This window comes from Salvelinus fontinalis, chromosome 33 (genome assembly GCF_029448725.1).
Source record: "Salvelinus fontinalis isolate EN_2023a chromosome 33, ASM2944872v1, whole genome shotgun sequence".
Taxonomy (NCBI): Eukaryota; Metazoa; Chordata; class Actinopteri; order Salmoniformes; family Salmonidae; genus Salvelinus; species Salvelinus fontinalis.
The window spans coordinates 35,865,984-35,885,261 of NC_074697.1; the positions used below are offsets into that span (position 1 = coordinate 35,865,984).

The 19,278-nt window shown below is 44.7% G+C and overlaps 2 protein-coding genes and 1 pseudogene across 2 annotated transcripts; all 3 read left to right on the plus strand.

Annotated features, from left to right (window-relative positions):
* The first annotated feature begins 772 nt into the window (after positions 1–772).
* Positions 773–2,281, plus strand: LOC129831540 (olfactory receptor 4E1-like). Its single transcript, XM_055894903.1, has one exon. It carries the CDS (start codon positions 1,270–1,272, stop codon positions 2,209–2,211), a length of 942 nt encoding a protein of 313 aa, XP_055750878.1. The 5' UTR covers positions 773–1,269; the 3' UTR covers positions 2,212–2,281.
* Positions 2,282–12,055: 9,774 nt separating this feature from the next.
* LOC129831541 (olfactory receptor 11A1-like) lies at positions 12,056–12,988 on the plus strand. Its single transcript, XM_055894904.1, has one exon. The coding sequence runs from the start codon at positions 12,056–12,058 to the stop codon at positions 12,986–12,988; it is 933 nt and encodes a 310-aa protein (XP_055750879.1).
* Positions 12,989–13,392: 404 nt separating this feature from the next.
* LOC129831584 (olfactory receptor 52K1-like) lies at positions 13,393–13,957 on the plus strand (annotated as a pseudogene).
* Positions 13,958–19,278: the final 5,321 nt, after the last annotated feature.

Sequence of the window (19,278 nt, forward strand, 5' to 3'; positions counted from 1 at the left end):
GCAGTCCGCTGGGGGTAGATAGATGATATGGACCACTTCAATATGAACTTTATGAAGGTTATAGTACTTTGTACAAAGAACAATTTTTATACGCTCTGACAATATTTTAGAGTGAATTTTGCAATTGAAATGTTTTTCATTACATACATTTTTATCATTAATTAATGCAAAAACTGGCTACTACTAGTCTAGCCCTTCTCTGATTCACTTCCTGGAGCTGAGCAATGGTGCAAAAAATGTGCACAGGTGTGAGCTAAACTTTGCTGAAATCTGTGCATTTTGTGGAAAGCCTTTAGAGACAAAGAAAAATTAACCCTTGTGGTCCAATTACTAAATAGGAATTTGGCCATGCTCTAACAAGGTCTGTTTAAAATATAGCCCAAAAAACTTGAACATTAACTTGAAAATATAAAAATTGCACAGAAGTGAGCTAAGCTTTGCTGAGATCTTTGCATTTTATGGAAAGTGTGAATATGAACTTCCACAATATTACCTTGCTACATAAACAACATCCTATTCTATTGCATACCTCATCTCATAGTCAGTCCTATAGACATGGTCTCATTAGGAAGGTAACCTCCAGAGTAAGCAGTGTGTGTCTGAGGGGTTCACCTGTCTGTCACTCCATACATCCCACACGTTGCTATGGCAGTTGAGATACTCAGATACTGCCCCATAAAGGTTGTGGTGCGGAGAGTGGAGAAGTGTCATACCTACTGTAGGTATGATCTGGTCTGCTCAGGTGGAGGTGTTCTGCTCTGGCCCTCAGTACAGAGCTACAGAGACCATACAAATACACAAACCATACGAATGATCATCTTCAAGGAGAACCTACTTTTAAGACTTTGAAAATACTTACTTTGTTTCGATTAATCATCTAACTAATTCAGTTTAATATTGTTTAGGATTTCTCTCTAACTTTGAATTAAATTAAGTGAAGATCTGTGAAGATCATAAAACAATATATATATAATGCTTCATGCTCACCAGAATGTGATACGGGTTGAATACTGGTCTGTGTGCTCACTGCATTGTAATGTAGGTGGCTGCTGAAGCTGGGTGGTTTTGGGTTGACTTGTTTGAGATCTGAATACCAACACCATTGTTTGAAGGAGAGCTATCGTCGTTGAGAGGCTGACAGACTGCTGTATGGGTGGCAGTTACTGTTAACATGTAATCAAATTGTTTTTAAATAGACCAACCATCAAAACTTGGATAAACTGAACATTCTCAGGTCCTGTGTACACCAGCCATGTGTGCCTGCTATCAATGACAATGGATTTCAACTCCTCCCAGGAGATAGTGTTTGTGCTGCATGGACTGAACGTGACACAGACAAACAAACACATCTACTTCTCATTTACTCTCATCCTATACATCTTCACCATTTTTGTGAATCTGATACTGATCGTTACCATTTTTCTGGAGAAAATGTTGCATGACCCTATGTATTTATTTCTCTGTAATCTGTGTATTAATGGTATCTATGGCGCTTCAGCTTTCTACCCAAAGATACTTTATGACCTTTTATTTGACTCTCATGTGATATCATACCCTGGGTGCATGACCCAGATATTGGTAATCTACTCCTATGCTTTCTGTGAATTCACCAGCTTGACAGTGATGGCATATGACAGGTATGTTGCCATCTGTAAGCCGTTACAATACCACTCTATCATGACTACTCGAAAAGTGTGGACACTGCTTCTTCTTACGTGGATTTTCTCATGGCTAGAAAGTAGCATTGGGATGGGACTAACAGCTAGGTTACCCCTCTGTGGCGTCGACATCGATAAACTCTACTGCTCAAACTGGGCGGTCGTGAAGCTCTCATGCGTTGACACCACTCTGAACAACCTCTACGGCTTAATTCTCACGTTTTCTCATGTTTCTCAAACAATACTCATCCTGATATCCTACATGAACATCATCAAAGCGTCTTTGCATTCCCGTGTGCAGAGAAAGAAGTTCATGCAGACCTGTCTGCCTCATCTGATCACCCTGACTAACTTCACCATATCCCTCACCTTCGATGTGATGTACGCTCGCTACGGCAGCAACACCAGCCTGCTGGCCCTGAGGAATATCATGGCGGTGGAGTTCCTAGTTGTGCCTCCTCTGGTGAACCCTATCATATACGGGATGAAACTCACTCGGGTTCGGAATAGAGTTGTACAGATGTTCAACCGGAAAGTTGCTGCCCTAATCTAAATGTATTGTGGTTATGCGCTTGTGTGTATCAACATATCTTTCTTGTTGGTCTATAAAGCTATATTGACAATTTCCATTTGTAATTTTTCATAGACATTAGGAAGGAAAATGTGCAACTCTCGCTCACAATTAAAATCTTGGTGCTTTATTTTATCTAAATATTAAAATAATGATGTTCTAGCAGTCAATGGCCTTTGTCAGAATTATTTTTCATGGATGTCGTGTGGAATAACTTTGCCCCTCTTATTTGTTGTCAATGACTGAGATTCAGGTGTTTGGCTTCATGGAGTCATCTTGTTACCTTGACCAACAAACTCAAAATAACTGTATATAGCCAACTTTATATACAGTTCATTTGGAAAGTATTCAGACCGCTCGACTTTTTCCACATTTTGTTAGGTTACAGCCTTATTCTAAAATCGATTACATTTTTTTCCCTCATCAATCTACACACAATACCCCATAATGTAAAAAAACGTTTTTTAGACATTTTTGCAAATGTATAAACATTTTTTTTTAAGTATTCAATCCCTTTGCTATGAGACTCGAAATTGAGCACATGTGCATCCTGTTTCCATTGATCATCCTTGAGATTTTTCTACAACTTGATTGGAGTCTATTGATTGGACATGACTTGGAAATGATTTGGAAAGGCACACACCTGTCCAGTGGTGGAAAAAGTACCCAATTGTCATACATGAGTAAAGGTAAAGATACCTTAACAGAAAATGACTCAAGCTAAAGTGAAAGTCACCCAGTAAAATACTACTTGAGTAAAATACTAAAAGTATTTGATTTTAAATATACTTAAGTATCAAAAGTAAAAGTATAAATCATTTCAAATTCTTTAAATTTGGCAAACCTTTTTTGTTTTGAAAATTTATGGATAGTCAATGGCACACTACAACACTCAGACATAATTTACACATGAAGCATTTGTGTTTAGTAAGTCTGCCAAATTAGAGGCAATTGGGATGAGCAGGGATGTTCTCTTGATAAGTGCGTGTATTGGACCATTTTCCTGTCCTGTTAAGCATTCAAAATGTAATGAGTACTTTTGGGTGTCAGGGAAAATATATGGAGTAAGAAGTACATTATTTGCTTTATGAATGTAGTGGAGTAAATGCAGAAGTTGTCAAAAATATAAAAAGTAAAGCATAGATATCCCCCAAAAACTACTTGAGTAAAAATACTTTAAAATACTACTTAAGTACTTTACACAACTGCACCGGTCTATATAAGGTCCCACAGTTGACAGTGCATGTCGGAGCAAAAACCAAGTCATGAGGTTGAAGGAATTGTCCATAAAGCTCTGAGACAGGATTGTGTCGAGGCACAGATCTGGGGAAGGGTACCCAAAACATTTCTGAAGCATTGTCCCCAACATTACAGTGGCCTCCATTATTCCTAAATGGAAGAAGTTTGGAACCACCAAGACTCTTCCTAGAGCTGGCCACCCGGCCAAACTAAGCAATCGGGGGAGAAGGGCCTTGGTCAGGGAGGTGACCAAGAACCCGATGGTCACTCCGCAGAGCTCCAGAGTTCCTCTGTGGAGATGGGAGAACCTTCCAGAAGGACAACCATCTCTGCAGCACTCCACCAATCAGGCCTATATTGTAGAGCGGCCAGACAAAAGCTACTCAGTAAAAGGCACATGATAGCCCACTTGGAGTTTGCCAAAAGGCACCTAAAGGACCATCAACAGATATGAAAATGCCTGTTTATCAGTGAGAGGATTAGACACAAGATCAATGTTAAAGTCAGTGCTTCAACAATGGGGTGAAATGAAGGCCTAGATGCAATCAGATCAAGCGTTAACCGGCGATAGCAAGCTGTAATCTTACCACGCTAGTTGTTGCAGTAGTGTGACATTGGCAACGACGGCTGCTGCAGCAGCAGGTGTTTTCATTTTCCGTATTTTCATTGACTTTTAAAATATACAATCCACCTGCAGAGAAGCTGCTCCACATTTGCATTACATTTAAGTCATCTAGCAGATGCTCCCATCCAGAGCGACCACGGTCAAGCGCCCAGCTCAAGGGCACATCGACAGATCCCCCTGCCAGCTAACTCGAGGAACTGAACCAGCAACCTCACAGCCACCGGTCCAGCACCCTTCGCTCCCAACCAATAACCTTCCTTTTTAGTGTCTTTCTTCATTTTTATATTTTTGCCGTCACTTTACCACTCACTCAGCAACTTCACTCTCACTCATCTCCAGATTCCAGATTTCGGTTTCCCTCATCCCATCCCACCTATCTCTGCTGGCCATCCCCTTCGGATTTCAGCGCATTTAGTGATGCTATGTTGTCTGTTAATTTCTAGATTTTTAAAGTTTGATTCAACGTAGGCTATTGAAAGATTTTTGTTCCCTCTGAAGGCCTTGGTTCGATAGTCACCGTTCACTTGATGGTAGCAAAGAAACTTTATCCATGTTTACGAAGGGCATGCATATCCTAGTTTCATTACACATCACTTGTTATTGTTGCCAAGCCCATCAAGTTCCTGATTTGTAAACCACTGGTCCAGTCACAGCCCTTTGTCTTTTGACAATGTTAGGGGCATCCCCACCATACACAGTGCTTTTACCATACACTGTTTTCAACTCACATATTTGACATACATGATTACATTGTGCATGTTCATTTATACAGTAATTATTATTCAAACATGTCCTCACCTGGGATTTGAACTCACAACATTCCGATCTTCATGCTATGCCACCTTGTCTATGTCAATGACTGATTTCACTTGTATTCCTACACTTTGCACTTCAAAGTAAATATCAGGTCTGTTAAAAATGCACTCAAGAAAAACTATTATCCTTATCATAGTGATTCAGGAGTACGATTAAAACAGACAACTATAGTGAAAACCCAAACTCAAATAGCTGAAATAAGTAAATGAACTCAATGATGAGAGAATAGTCAGATTAACTGATAACTAAAATAACAGTGCAGATGGCACTATTTTGCTAAGTGCAGAGATGTATTATAGGTAATGAACATGTATGGGACTTCAGAAATTCTACATATTGTGGTGCAGCAAAAAAATTATCTATATACCCCCAAATCCAAAGGTTGTGAGTTTGATATCCCAGGTATGAAATAATGAAATTTCAGTTCATGTCAAATGTGATCATATTGTCGCTGAATAAAGATTGTTTTAGCTGAACAGCGTACCACTTACCTTAAAACCTCCATACCATTTAATTATTTAGTTACCTTGGGACTCCTGGGACCATCTTGTGACAAAAACCTTCAGGGGACCATGACACAACATCCTGACCTCTTTAGATGACCATTTTGTGACGTTCTGGGGACGTTCTAAAGACAAATTTTTGTTTGCAGGGACGTTCCCTTGAGACCATCCCGCAACGTCGTAATGACTAGTAAAATGAAAGTCTTGAGAACGTCTTAAAAAAATAATGATATGGTCCTCAGTGACGTTCTGGTAACTTAAAGGGAACTAGACAATAGTCCCCCAGAGACATTCCCTTGGGTCTATCACGCGACGTCCTACTGACTAGTAAAATTAAAGTCCTGAGAACATCCTAAAAAGGTCCTGACATGATCCTCTGAGACGTCCTGGTGACTTCCAGGGAACTACACAAAAGCCCCCCAGAGAATATTCCCTTGAGACCATCACAGGGCATCCTAATGACTACTAAAATTAAAGTACTGAGAACGTCCTAAAAAGGTCATGATATGGTCCTCAGTGACATCCTGGTAACTTACAGGGAACTAGATAAAGGTCCCCAAAAAAACGTTCCCTTGGGACCATCATATGACGTCCCATTGACCATCATGAAACGTGTCCTTGTGGTCATTGAATGTCCCACGTATAACGTCATGTCAGACACAAATAGGAACCTTTTCATAATGTTCCCTAATGGACTTAAAAATAAATGATTATAACATTATACTGCGTCCAAACCGGGATCTGTACTGAATGTCCTCTTACCGAGGTTAACGTCATGTTTTAAAGTTCCTAAGATTTTCTCAGAATGTCAGTGGGATAACGTCTCGCTCAAACCCTTAAAGCAATGTTTCCCAAACGTGGTCCTGTGGACCCCAAGGGGTGCACGTTTTGGTATTTGCCCTAGCACTACACAGTTGATTCAAATAATGAACTAATTAATCATCAAGCTTTGATTATTTGAATCTGCTATGGAGTGTTAGGGCAAAAAACTAAACGTGCAAAGGACCAACTTTGGGAAACACTACCTAAAAGGGACCTAATGAGAACATTTCCAAATGTCCTTAGGACATCCCTTGTTTGCTGGGTTAATACGTAAGCTGAACAAAAATATAAACGCAACATGCAATAATTTCAAAGATTTTACTGAGTTGCAGTTCAGATAAGGACATCAGTCAATTGAAATCAATTCATTAGACCCTAATCTATGGACTTCACATGACTGGGCAGGGGAGTAGTCATGGGTGTGCCTGGGAGGGCATAGGCCATCCCACTAGAGAGCCGGGTCCAAAACATGAGACATCTGTGGCATTGCATTGTGTGACAAAACTTCACATTTTTGAGCGGCCTTTTCTTGTCCCCAGCATAAGGTGCACCTGTGTAATGAGCATGTTGTATAATCAGCTTTTTGCCACATCTGTCAGATGGATGGGTTATCTTGGCAAAGGAGAAATGCTTACTAACAGGGATGTAAACACATTTGTCCAACATTTTTAGAGAATTAAGCTTTTTGTGTGTATGGATATTTTTCATTTCAGCTAATGAAACATGGGACCAACACTTTACATGTTGCGTTTATATTTTTGTTTTGTGTACTTAGTTCAGTATAATCATGAATGGGGGTGAGGATGGTGAAAATCAGACATGTAAAACATTTGCTAATTTGTGAAATATTGTCATACCTTTTATTCACTTGCTGATCTCCATTGGCTACCTGTCTCTCAAATAAATTAGTTTTAAATTCTCCTCATTTACTAGGCTCTTAACGGCATCGAACCAGCCTACCTGTCAGACCTACTCTCCCCTATGAACCTCCACGCACCCGAAGTTCCAGCAATGCCAAACTGCTCCATGCCCCGAGGACCTGGCTCCTAACAGCAGTTGGGAACAAGACTAAGGGCTGGAAAACAAGACCCAGATTAAGACTGGTCCTAGAATAAAATATATTCTCAATGGAGAATCTCCATTGACAGTGTGGTTTAGTTCAGGAGTAGACTCTGGGTCCGGGAAACCAACTCTTTGTCAGAGACTTGGATTGGTTTCACGGAACAATTTATTTATTGTACATGGTGCACAATACATGGAAAACAAACTCCTGCTAAAATGTTAGAGAGTGTAGCCTGCCCAGTCCATTGGTGATGGGGTGGTAGGTAGCCTAGCGGTCAAGAGCATCGGGCCAGTAACCAAAAGGTTGCTGGTTTGAATCCCTGAGCCACCTAGGTGAGAATTCTGTCGATGTTCCCTTGAGCACTTAATCCCGATTGCTAAATGACTAAAGTGTGAAAATTATGTCACATACTTCTACAGTGTAGAGTACCAGGCTACATTGTTTTAACAAAAGCCACAGCCCTTGCATAGCAAGGGAAACAACTACTTCTTGGTCTCAGAGAGGGTAACGTCTCCGATTGAACGCAAGTGTGAAACGCAAACTTGTCACGACCGTCATAATAAGCGGACCAAGGCGCAGCGGGATATGAAGACATCTTCTTTTATTAAAGATGACGAAACACGAAACAAACACTTTTACAAAACAAAAAACGACCGTGAAGCTACAAACGTAAGTGCATACACAAGCTACAAACGTTCAACATAGACAATTACCCACAAACACCTAAAGCCTATGGCTGCCTTAAATATGGCTCCCAATCAGAGACAACAATAAACAGCTGTCTCTGATTGAGAACCAAATCAGGCAACCATAGACTTTCCTAAACACCTACACAACCCCATACATACTAAAAACCCCTTAAACAATACACACACCCTAAACTAGACCAAACACACAAACATCTCCCATGTCACACCCTGACCTAACTAAACTAAATAAAGAAAATCAATATAACAGAGGCCAGGGTGTGACAGTACCCCCCCCCCCCCCCAAAGGTGCGGACTCCGGCCGCAAAACCTGACACAGAAGGGGAGGGTCCGGGTGGGCCTTCCTATGGTGGCGGCTCGGGTGTGGGACGTGGACCCCCCTCCACCATAGTCACTAACCGCTTTGGTGGCGCCTTTGGAACGGCGAGTCCCGGACTGAATACCATCCCAGAGGGCGCCACTGGACGGAGGGGCAGCTCCGGACTGAGGGGCAGCTCCGGACTGAGGGGAAGCTCCGGACTGGCAGATGGCTCTGGCGGATCCTGGCTGACTGACGGCTCTGGCGGATCCTGGCTGGCTGGCTCTGGCGGATCCTGGCTGACTGACGGCTCTGGCGGATCCTGGCTGACTGACGGCTCTGGCGGATTCTGGCTGAATGACGGCTCTGGCGGATCCTGGCTGACTGACGGCTCTGGCGGATCCTGGCTGGCTGGCTGGCTCTGGCGGTTCCTGGCTGGCTGGCTGGCTCTGGCGGATCCTGGCTGGCTGGCTCTGGCGGATCCTGGCTGGCTGGCTCTGGCGGATCCTGGCTGGCTGGCTCTGGCGGATCCTGGCTGGCTGGCTCTGGCTGGTCATGGCTCGCTGACGGCTCTGGCTGGTCATGGCTCGCTGACGGCTCTGGCTGGTCATGGCTCGCTGACGGCTCTGGCTGGTCATGGCTCGCTGACGGTTCTGGCTGGTCATGGCTCGCTGACGCCTCTGGCTGGTCATGGCTCGCTGACGGTTCTGGCTGGTCATGGCTCGCTGACGGCTCTGGCTGGTCATGGCTCGCTGACGGCTCTGGCTGGTCATGGCTCGCTGACGGCTCTGGCTGGTCATGGCTCGCTGACGGCTCTGGCTGGTCATGGCTCGCTGACGGCTCTGGCTGGTCATGGCTCGCTGACGGTTCTGGCTGGTCATGGCTCGCTGACGGCTCTGGCTGGTCATGGCTCGCTGACGGCTCTGGCTGGTCATGGCTCGCTGACGGCTCTGGCTGATCCTGTCTGGCGGAAGGCTCTGGCTGATCCTGTCTGGCGGAAGGCTCTGGCTGATCCTGTCTGGCGGAAGGCTCTAGCGGCTCCTGTCTGGCGGACGGCTCTAGCGGCTCCTGTCTGGCGGACGGCTCTGAAGGCTCATGGCAGACGGGCGGCTTTGCAGGCTCAGTACAGACGGGCGGCTTTGAAGGCTCAGTACAGACGGGCAGTTCATGCGGCGCTTGGCAGACGGACAGTTCAGACGGCGTTGGGCAGACGGGTAGTTCAGGCGCCGTTGGGCAGACGGGCAGTTCAGGCGCCGTTGGGCAGACGGGCAGTTCAGGCGCCGCTGGGCAGACGGGCAGTTCAGGCGCCGCTGGGCAGACGGGCAGTTCAGGCGCCGCTGGGCAGACGGGCAGTTCAGACGCCGCTGGGCAGACGGGCAGTTCAGGCGCCGCTGGGCAGACGGGCAGTTCAGACCACGCTGGGCAGACGGGCAGTTCAGGCGCCGCTGGGCAGACGGGCAGTTCAGGCGCCGCTGGGCAGACGGCAGACTCTGGCCGGCTGAGACGCACTGTAGGCCTGGTGCGTGGTGCCGGAACTGGTGGTACCGGACTGGAGACACGCACCTCAAGGCTATTGCGGGGAGCAGGAACAGGGCACACTGAGTTCTCGAGGCGCACTATAGGACTGGTGCGTGGTACCGGGACTGGTGGTACAGGGCTGAGGGCACGCACCTCAGGGCGAGTGCGGGGAGAAGCAACAGGACACACAGGGCTCTGGAGACGCACAGGAGGCTTGGTACGTGGTGCCGGAACTGGAGGACTGGTACGAGTGGCTGCCACAGGGGAGTTAGTACGTGGGGCTGCTACAGGAGGTGCAGGACTAGGGAGGCTTACAGGAGGCCTGGTTCGTGGGACTGTCATTCCCAGACGGTTAGCACGCACCTCAGGACGAGCATGGAGAGCTGACTCAGGTAACATCACATCCCGCACACGCTCTGTCGGGTGGATTTTGTGCCTCACGCACCAACATAGCAGCTCCATCATTTCACTCTCCTCCAACCTCCCCAATAAATCCTTAACAGTCTCTGTATCATTCCCATTGCTCACCTCCAATATCAGCCCGACTGGCTCAGGTGCTTTCTTAGGGTCCTCACGGGTAGCACGGGAAGTTAACGCAGATCTCCTATCTGAACTCGCCACACTCCCCATGAGCCCCTCCCCAAGAAATTTTTGGCATTTCCTCGAGGGCTTCCTACTGTTTCGCCGTGCTGCCTCCATTCGCCGGTATCCCTCCTCGCACTGCGCCAGAGAATCCCAGGCGGGCTCTGGCACTCTCTTAGGGTCGATCGCCCATCTGTCGATCTCTTCCCACGTAGTGTAGCCCAGATCCTTCTCCTGTTTCCGTGCTGCCTCCTCATACCGCCGCCTCTCGGCTTTAGCTGCCTCCAGCTCTTCACGAGGGCGGCGATATTCTCCAGGTTGAGCCCATGGCCCTTTACCGTCCAGTATTTCCTCCCATGTCCAGAAATCCTGTGTAGGTGGGTCCTGTTGCTTTCTCCCGTTACACCGCTGCTTGATCCTTTGTTGGTGGGTAATTCTGTCACGACCGTCATAATAAGCGGACCAAGGTGCAGCGGGATATGTAGACATCTTCTTTTATTAAAGATGACGAAACACGAAACGAACACTTTTACAAAACAAAAACAACAAACGACCGTGAAGCTGCAAACGTAAGTGCATACACAAGCTACAAACGTTCAACATTGACAATTACCCACAAACACCTAAAGCCTATGGCTGCCTTAAATATGGCTCCCAATCAGAGACAACAATAAACAGCTGTCTCTGATTGAGAACCAAATCAGGCAACCATAGACTTTCCTAAACACCTACACTGAACACAACCCCATACATACTAAAAACACCTTAAACAATACACATACCCTAAACTAGACCAAACACACAAACATCCCCCATGTCACACCCTGACCTAACTAAACTAAATAAAGAAAATCAATATAACAGAGGCCAGGGTGTGACAAAACTAGCAAGCCATTTCACATCGGCTAGACATGCCCTGTTTAATCTACTATTCTTTATGAACTACTGTATTTCTAGAGAATTTAAGAAAGGTTTTGAACATTTACATTTTAGTCATTTAGCAGAAGCTCCTATCCAGAGTGAGCAATTAGGATTAAGGGCCTTGCTGAAGGGCACATCAACAGATTTTTCACCTAATTGGCTTGGGGATTTAAACCAGCAACCTTTCTGTTACTGGCCCAACGCTCTAAATCACTAGGCTACCGGCCCCATGGAGGGCCTGTGTTACAAAATGGTATCTGTTTTTTTCTATATGTTTCCTTGACCAAGAATATCAAATTTCCCCCAGGTATTGGGGACTATCACGCCAAGGCAGGCGTTTTTTTTTTACATCCCACAAGTATAAGAATCAAGTGAGGAGCTGAGTTTCAGGAGTTCAACATGGATTAGAAATGGTCAGTCTAAACAGTATATCAATTTTATCAATATATTTAGCATTTTAATGCAATAAATAATGAGTGCAGGATAGAAAGTATAATATTGTTTAATTTAGGCTATGAATTATGTTATCCGGAGAATGAAAAGCCATCTTTATTGGTGAGTACAGCTATGGGAAAATGTATCACTGTAACATGAACAGGTCAAGGTTATCAATTTAGGTTGTCTGGTCTTTGTGATTTCATTGTTTTAACTTATATTGAAGTTACAGTACTATAGAGGATTTGCTCCTCTTCTTCAAGCATTGACAGCACATCTTTAACAACTCCCAGGACCATGGAAAACTCTACTCACTACGAGGTCTTCAGGCTTGCTGCATACGGTGATATCGGACAATTGAAGTATTTCTACTTTGCTCTAGTGACTGTAATATATTTTGTCATCATTCTTGCCAATGCTTTGCTTATTGGAGTTATCTGCATTGAAAGAAGCCTTCATGAACCCATGTATCTGTTTCTATGTGCTTTGTTTGTTAATCAGTTGTATGGGAGCACTGGTTTGTTTCCTGCTCTCATGTTTTACTTACTCTCTGACACACATGATATTTCCCTTCTTTATTGTTACCTTCAGATTTATGTGTTGTACACATATGGTTTAACAGAATATAGTAATTTAGCAGTTATGTCCTATGACAGGTACATGTCTATTTGTTATCCTCTACAGTATAACAATATTATGACACCTAAAACCATTTGTGGCTTAATTCTACTGCCCCAAGTGTATTCTTTTTTAATCAATGCAATCATTATCTCCCTGAGTTTGCGACTGCAATTTTGTGGTAACGTTCTAGACAGAGTGTATTGTGACAACTACTCAGTAGTCAAGCTTGCCTGTTCAAATACTATGCTGAATAACATATGGGGTCTTGTTGCCACTGTGCTCTCTTTTTCTTGTACTATACTTCCTACCATATACTCATATGTAAGAATTCTACGAATATGTTTGAAGTCTTCTAAAGAGACGAAACAGAAAGCATTTAATACCTGTACACCACATATAGCCTCTTTGCTGAACTTCTCCTTTGGCTGTTTATTTTTGATTCTACAAAGCAGATATGAAACTGCAGATCTTCCACCTATACTTCGCACTATTTTATTAGTTTATTTTCCAATATGTCCACCACTTTTCAATCCTATTATGTATGGCGTTAGGATGGTTAATATCAGGCAGGCTTGTAAAAAGGTACTAGGCCGTTACCCTAAAACATAACCTGGTTGTAATTGTTTTGTAACATTTAATTATGTGTTTTATTACTTATAATTGCTATTATTGACGGTACAGATACGTGTCATTTTGGAATAATTTCTCCGTAGCCCAAATATTATTGTAAAGTTTATAATGTATTGTAATATATTAGCTATTTAACTGCATAACTACAGAGCATCAAGGGGAGAGGCCCTCCCTACCTTCAAGCTGTGCTCAAATAGATGCTAAGTGGGATCCTTGGGATGACCCTACACCCTAACCCGTTCTGCCTCTTCTGTTCTCTTGGCCCTGGTCTCTTGGCTCTGGTCTCTTGGCTCTGGGCTCTTGGCTCTGGTCTCTTGGCTCTGGTCTCTTGGCTCTGGTCTCTTGGCCCACCGTACAAAAAATATTTCTGCAATATATATGTAATGTTTGCTTACGTTATTCTAGCAGTAATGGCTTATGACAGGTATGTCTCCATTTTTAAGCCATTTCAATATCATAGCATTATGACTCCTTCTAAAGTGAATATGTTGTTAGCCTTGGTATATTTTATTCCCATAACTCTTTTCAAACGTTTATCACTTCAAGGCTCCCTTTGTGCAAGTACAACAGCTTTTTTGTGATGACTAAGCAGTTGTTAAACTCTCTCGTGTTGAAAGTGCGCTGATCAACCTGTATGATATATGTATCATATCAAGTCTAGTGGTTTTACCTTTGGTATTAGTTGTGCTCTCATATGTAAAGATATTGTTTGGAGTCACGAACGAAGGCTTTTAATGTGTGTGCTCCCCACTTGATCATATTCATCAACTTCTCTGCAAACCATTTTTTCTGCTGTTTACAACAGGCACAGAGCTTAATCTATTAATATCAGTACAGCTCATTCTTTTCCCACCACTGGTACACCCTATCTTATATGGTATTGGGACCAAGATTATCAGGACATGTATTACAAAAATATTAGAGAAAAATCTTTCCAAACTCTCTTGATTTTTCTCATCAAAAATCTGAACCTAAACTGGTACCAATTATGACTTTAGATATTACAGCAGCAGGGGAGGGTTGCCGGTTTGAATCCCAGGTCTGACAGGATCATCTGCCAGAACTGAATGCTTATACATTTGTTTTGATCATGAAACTAATCGCTTGTTTCTCCTTTGTATTGCATTCTATTTCTGTGAATTCTTCTGCATTTCCTTTAAATGTATTTTACTGTAGTAAAGTCAAATCAGGGATGCTGCTAGAAGAACAACACATGTACGTGTGTTTCAGGGGGGTTGGGGACAGAGTAAAAGGATATAAGGATACAATAAGTTCTGTTTCCACAAATGAGCAATAAAGTATTCTTCTAGACATGACGGATCTAGCAGATATTCTGAAGAAATTTGAATTAGCAAGTGAAAAACACAAATAATTTCCTGTAAAATAAAAAGAATGAATACATTTTCTTGATCAAACAGTTGCATTTTTTCTTGCCAATGAAAATAATTCCAATGTATTTTTGAAATAGCTTCATGCACAATGAGGAAGATCAGTCCAATTCCCCACTCAGCTACATTTAATCTAAAGACACCTCAGTCTGTCCCAATAGAGTACCACATAATACCCATGAAACCTAGCAGTCAAATAGGGAAATGGTTCCATAGGGGATTTTTTAAACAATTGGAACCATTTCTCTGTTTGACGGCTAGGTTTTATGGGTATTATGACACCTCCACTGTGGGTCTCTATTCGGAGTCTGTAAGATCACTGGAAGCTCCATTGAGGCCATCTCCATTTTGAAGTAGTCCATTTTCTTCTACTACTTCTATGAGTTTTCAAACATACTGGAAGGGTGCATACTGCCACCTGGAGAGTGTTGTTAGAACAGGTGTGAAGCCAATGTTGGCGATTTACTGCCATCTGCAGTTATGGAATGTTTGTTCACAAGTATAATTCATTGGCTGATCCCTCATTGTGACCTTCATGGAATTATGTGATCCTTCCTTAACCCATATGAAGTCCCACCCCGTTACTACTCTAGTGACTTTTGGCCATGCGAGTCCTCTATCTATCTCTACGCTTGCAAACTTTTTAGACTGGCCACTGAGCTAAAGGAATGACCCATCTGGCGTTTGCCCTAATTACTGGGCCGGTCTGATAAAGCTTAATTCTTAAAAATACAGTTCCAGTCAAAAGTTTGGACACACCTAATCCTTCCAGGGTTTTTCTTTATTTTCACTATTTTCTACATTGTAAAATAATTGTGAAGACATCAAAACTATGAAAGAATACATATGGAAACATGTAGTATCCAAAGAAATGTTAAACAAAATCAGAATATATTTTATGTTTGAGATTCTTCAAAGTAGCCACCCTTTGCTTTGATGACAGCTTTGCACACACTTGGCATTCTCTCAACCAGATTCATGAGGTAGTCACCTGGAATGCATTTCAATTAACAGGTGTGCCTTGTTAAAAGTTAATTTGTGAAATGTCTTTCCTTCTTAATGCGTTTGACCCAATCAGTTGTGTTGTGACAAGGTAGCGGTGGTATACAGAAGATTACCTTATTTGGTAAAAGACCAAGTCCATATTATGGAAAGAACAGCTCAAATAAGCGAAGAGAAAGGGCAGTCCATCATTAGTTTAAGATATGAAGGTCAGTCAATCCGAAACATTTCAAGAACTTTGAAAGTTTATACAAGTGCTGTGGCAAACACCATCAAGCGCTATGATGAAACTGGCTCTCACGAGGACCGCCACTGGAAAGGAAGACCAAGAGTTACCGCTACTGCAGAAGATAAGTTCATTAGAGTTACCAGCCTCAGAAATTGCAGCCCAAATAAATGCTTCACAGAGTTCAAGTAAAAGACACATTTCAACATCAACTGTTCAGAGGAGACTGCGAGAATCAGGCCTTCATGGTTGAGTTGCTGCAAAGAAACCATTACTAAAGGACACCAAAAAGAAGAAGAGATGCCGGAGAGGATGGCTGACATTTTAAGTGCTCCTAACCAAATGTGATATTTTGTTCATTTTTTTAGCGTAGTTTTGAACTTTAAAAAAAACTTATTTTGTACATACCGTTCCTGCTATTGGCTCTAATGACCGAAAATAACTTCTGGACATCAGAACAGCGATTACTCACCACGAGTTGGAAGAAACTTTTTCCTCTAACGAGTCCGACGAGTCCGACGTGAAGGATATACTGCTTTCCCGGGAACAGGCCCAAATCACTATCTTTTGCTTTCTGAGAAAAAGGGGGCGGAGGTCAGGTTGCCTTCTGAGAATTTGTAGGCGAGCGAGTAAACCCCTACTACCATTCCTCCTATTGGACAACGTGCAATCATTGGAAAACAAAATCGATGACCTATGAGCATGTCACGCCCTGTGATTAGGGTGGACAATCTTTGTGTTCTATTTCTTTGTTGGCCAGGTATGGTTCCCAATCAGAGGCAGCTGTCTATCGTTGTCTCTGATTGGGGATCATACTTAGGCAGCCTGTTTTCCACCTTAGTTTGTGGGATTTTGATTTTGTTAGTTGCTGTATAGCCTGCAGAACTTTACGTTCGTTTTGTATTTTGTTGGTTTTTGGTGTTCATTTTAAATAAAAGTAAGATGTTTGCCTAACACGCTGCACCTTGGTCTCATTCCAACAACGGACGTAAAAGAAGATCCCACCACCAAAGGACCAAGCAGCGTGGCCAGGAGGAGCAGGGATCCTGGGCCCGGGAGAAAAGTGAGTGGAGGACATCATGGACATGGGAGGAGGTTATGGCAGGGGACAAGACCCTGCCATGGAAGCAGGCAGAGGCACCGAAGGAGGACCAACGGCGACTCCGAAGTTCACGACCACGACGGAAGCCCGTGAGGCAGACCCCAAAATGTTTTTTTTGGGTGGCGGGGGGGGGGGGGGGGGGGGGGGGGGGTTGGCACACGGGTTGGTCGGCGAAGCCGAGGGGCGAGTTTGAGAGCGAAGAGGAGTATTGGGATAGACTGAGCGAGGAGTATTGTGAGATAGTTGAGGGGAGTGATGATGTAGAGTGGATGGTTTCGTGTCTGGATCAAGACAGTCACCGTGAGGAGCGTGGGACCAGTCAGGCACCATGTTTTGCGGAGATATGCAATGTGTCTCCAGTGCGCATCCACAGCCCGGTACGTTCTGTGCCAGCTCCTCGCACTTACTGTGCGAAAGTGAGCACCCAGCCAGGACGTGTTGTGCCGGCTCAGCACTCCTGGTCTCCAGTACGTCTCCTCGGTCCAGGATATCCTGCACCGGCTCTACGCACTGTGTCCCCAGCGCACCTTCACAGTCCAGTACGTCCTGTGCCTCATCCCCGCACTCGCCCTGAGGTGCGTATCACCAGCCCGGTGCCACCTGTACTGGCCCCACGCATCAGGCCTCCAGTGCGCACCCCCCCCCCCAGTCCAGAACTTCTAGTGACAGTCCCCAGTCCAGAGCATCCGGCAACAGTCACCAGTCCAGAGCTTCCGGCGACAGTCCCCAGTCCAGAGCTTCCGGCGACAGTTTCCAGTCCAGAGCAGTTCCCAGTCCGGAGCTTCCGGCGACAGTTTCCAGTCCGGAGCTTCCGGCGATAGTTCCCAGTCCGGAGCTTCCGGCGACGTTCCCAGTCCGGAGCTTCCGGCGACGTTTCGCAGTCCGGAACCTCCTGAGACGGTCCGCAGTCCGGAACCTCCTGAGACGGTCCGCAGTCCGGAACCTCCTGAGACGGTCCGCAGTCCGGAGCGTCCAGCGACGGTTCGCAGTCCAGAGCCTCCTGCGAGGGTTCCCAGTCCAGAGCCTTCAGCGAGGGTTCCCAGTCCTGTGTCCCCGGTGATGATCCACGTTCCGGAGCATCCGGCGAAGATCCACGGTCCGGAGCCTCCGGCGACGATCCATGGTCCGGTTCCTCCGGCGTCGATCCCCGCACCAGAGTCGCCACCGAAGGTGGCGGATCCGCGAGCGGAGCGGGGTCTATGTCCCGCACCGGAGCCGCCACCGAGGCTAGATGCCCACCCGTATCCTCCTCTATAGAGTCAGGTTTAGCGGCCGGAGTCTGCACCTTTGGGGGGGGTACTGTCATGCCCTGACCTTAGAGATCCTTTTTATTCTCTATTTTTGTTTGGTCAGGGTGTGACTAGGGTGGGCAATCTATGTGTTCTATTTCTTTGTTGGACGGGTATGGTTCCCAATCAGAGGCAGCTGTCTATCGTTGTCTCTGATTGGGGATCATACTTAGGCAGCCTGTTTTCCACCTTAGTTTGTGGGATCTTGATTTTGTTAGTTGCTGTATAGCCTGCAGAACTTAACATTCGTTTTGTATTTAGTTGGTTTTTAGCGTTCATTTTAAATTAAAGTAAGATGTTCGCCTAACACGCTGCACCTTGGTCTCATTCCAACAACGGACGTAACAGAGCAAGATTAAACTACCAACAGGACATTAAAAACTGTAATATCTTATGTTTCACCGAGTCGTGGCTGAACGACGACATGAAGAACATACAGCTGGCGGGTTTTACACTGTATCGGCAGGATATAACAGCAGCATCTAGTAAGACAAGGGGTGGTGGTCTATGTATATTTGTAAACAACAGCTGGTGCACAATATCTAAGGAAGTCTCAAGGTTTTGTTTGCCTGAGGTAGAATATCTCATGATAAGCTGTAGACCACACTATCTACCTAGAGAGTTTTCATTTGTATTTTTCGTAGCTGTCTACATACCACCACAGACTGATGCTGCCACTTCAAGTGGCCGGGGACTTTAATGCAGGGAAACTTAAATCCGTTTTACCAAATCTCTACCAGCATGTTAAGTGTGCAAACACAGGGGAAAAAACTCTAGACCACCTTTACTCCACACACAGAGATGTGTATAAAGCTCTCCCTTGCCCTCCATTTGGCAAATCTGACCATAATTATGTCCTCCTGATTCCTGCTTACAAGCAAAAATTAAAGCAGGAAGCACCAGTGACTCGGTCAATAAAAAAATGGTCAGATGAAGCAGATGCTAAGCTACAGGACAATTTTGCTAGCAGAGAATATATGTTCCGGGATTCTTCCGATGGCATTGAGGAGTACACCACATCAGTCACTGGCTTCATCAATAAATGCATCGATGACGTTGTCCCCATAGTGACTGTACGTACATACCCCAACCAGAAGCCATGGATTACAGGCAACATCCGCACTGAGCTAAAGGGTAGAGCTGCAGCTTTCAAGGAGCGGGACTCTAACCCGGAAGCTTATAAGAAATCCCGCTATGGCCTCCGACGAACCATCAAACAGGCAAAGCGTCAATACAGGATTAAGATCGAATCGTACTACGCT

Excerpts from the sequence above, each read along its gene's own strand:
- LOC129831540 (XM_055894903.1), top strand. The coding sequence starts at position 1,270 with ATGACAATGGATTTCAACTCCTCCCAGGAGATAGTGTTTGTGCTGCAT.
- LOC129831541 (XM_055894904.1), top strand. The coding sequence starts at position 12,056 with ATGGAAAACTCTACTCACTACGAGGTCTTCAGGCTTGCTGCATACGGT.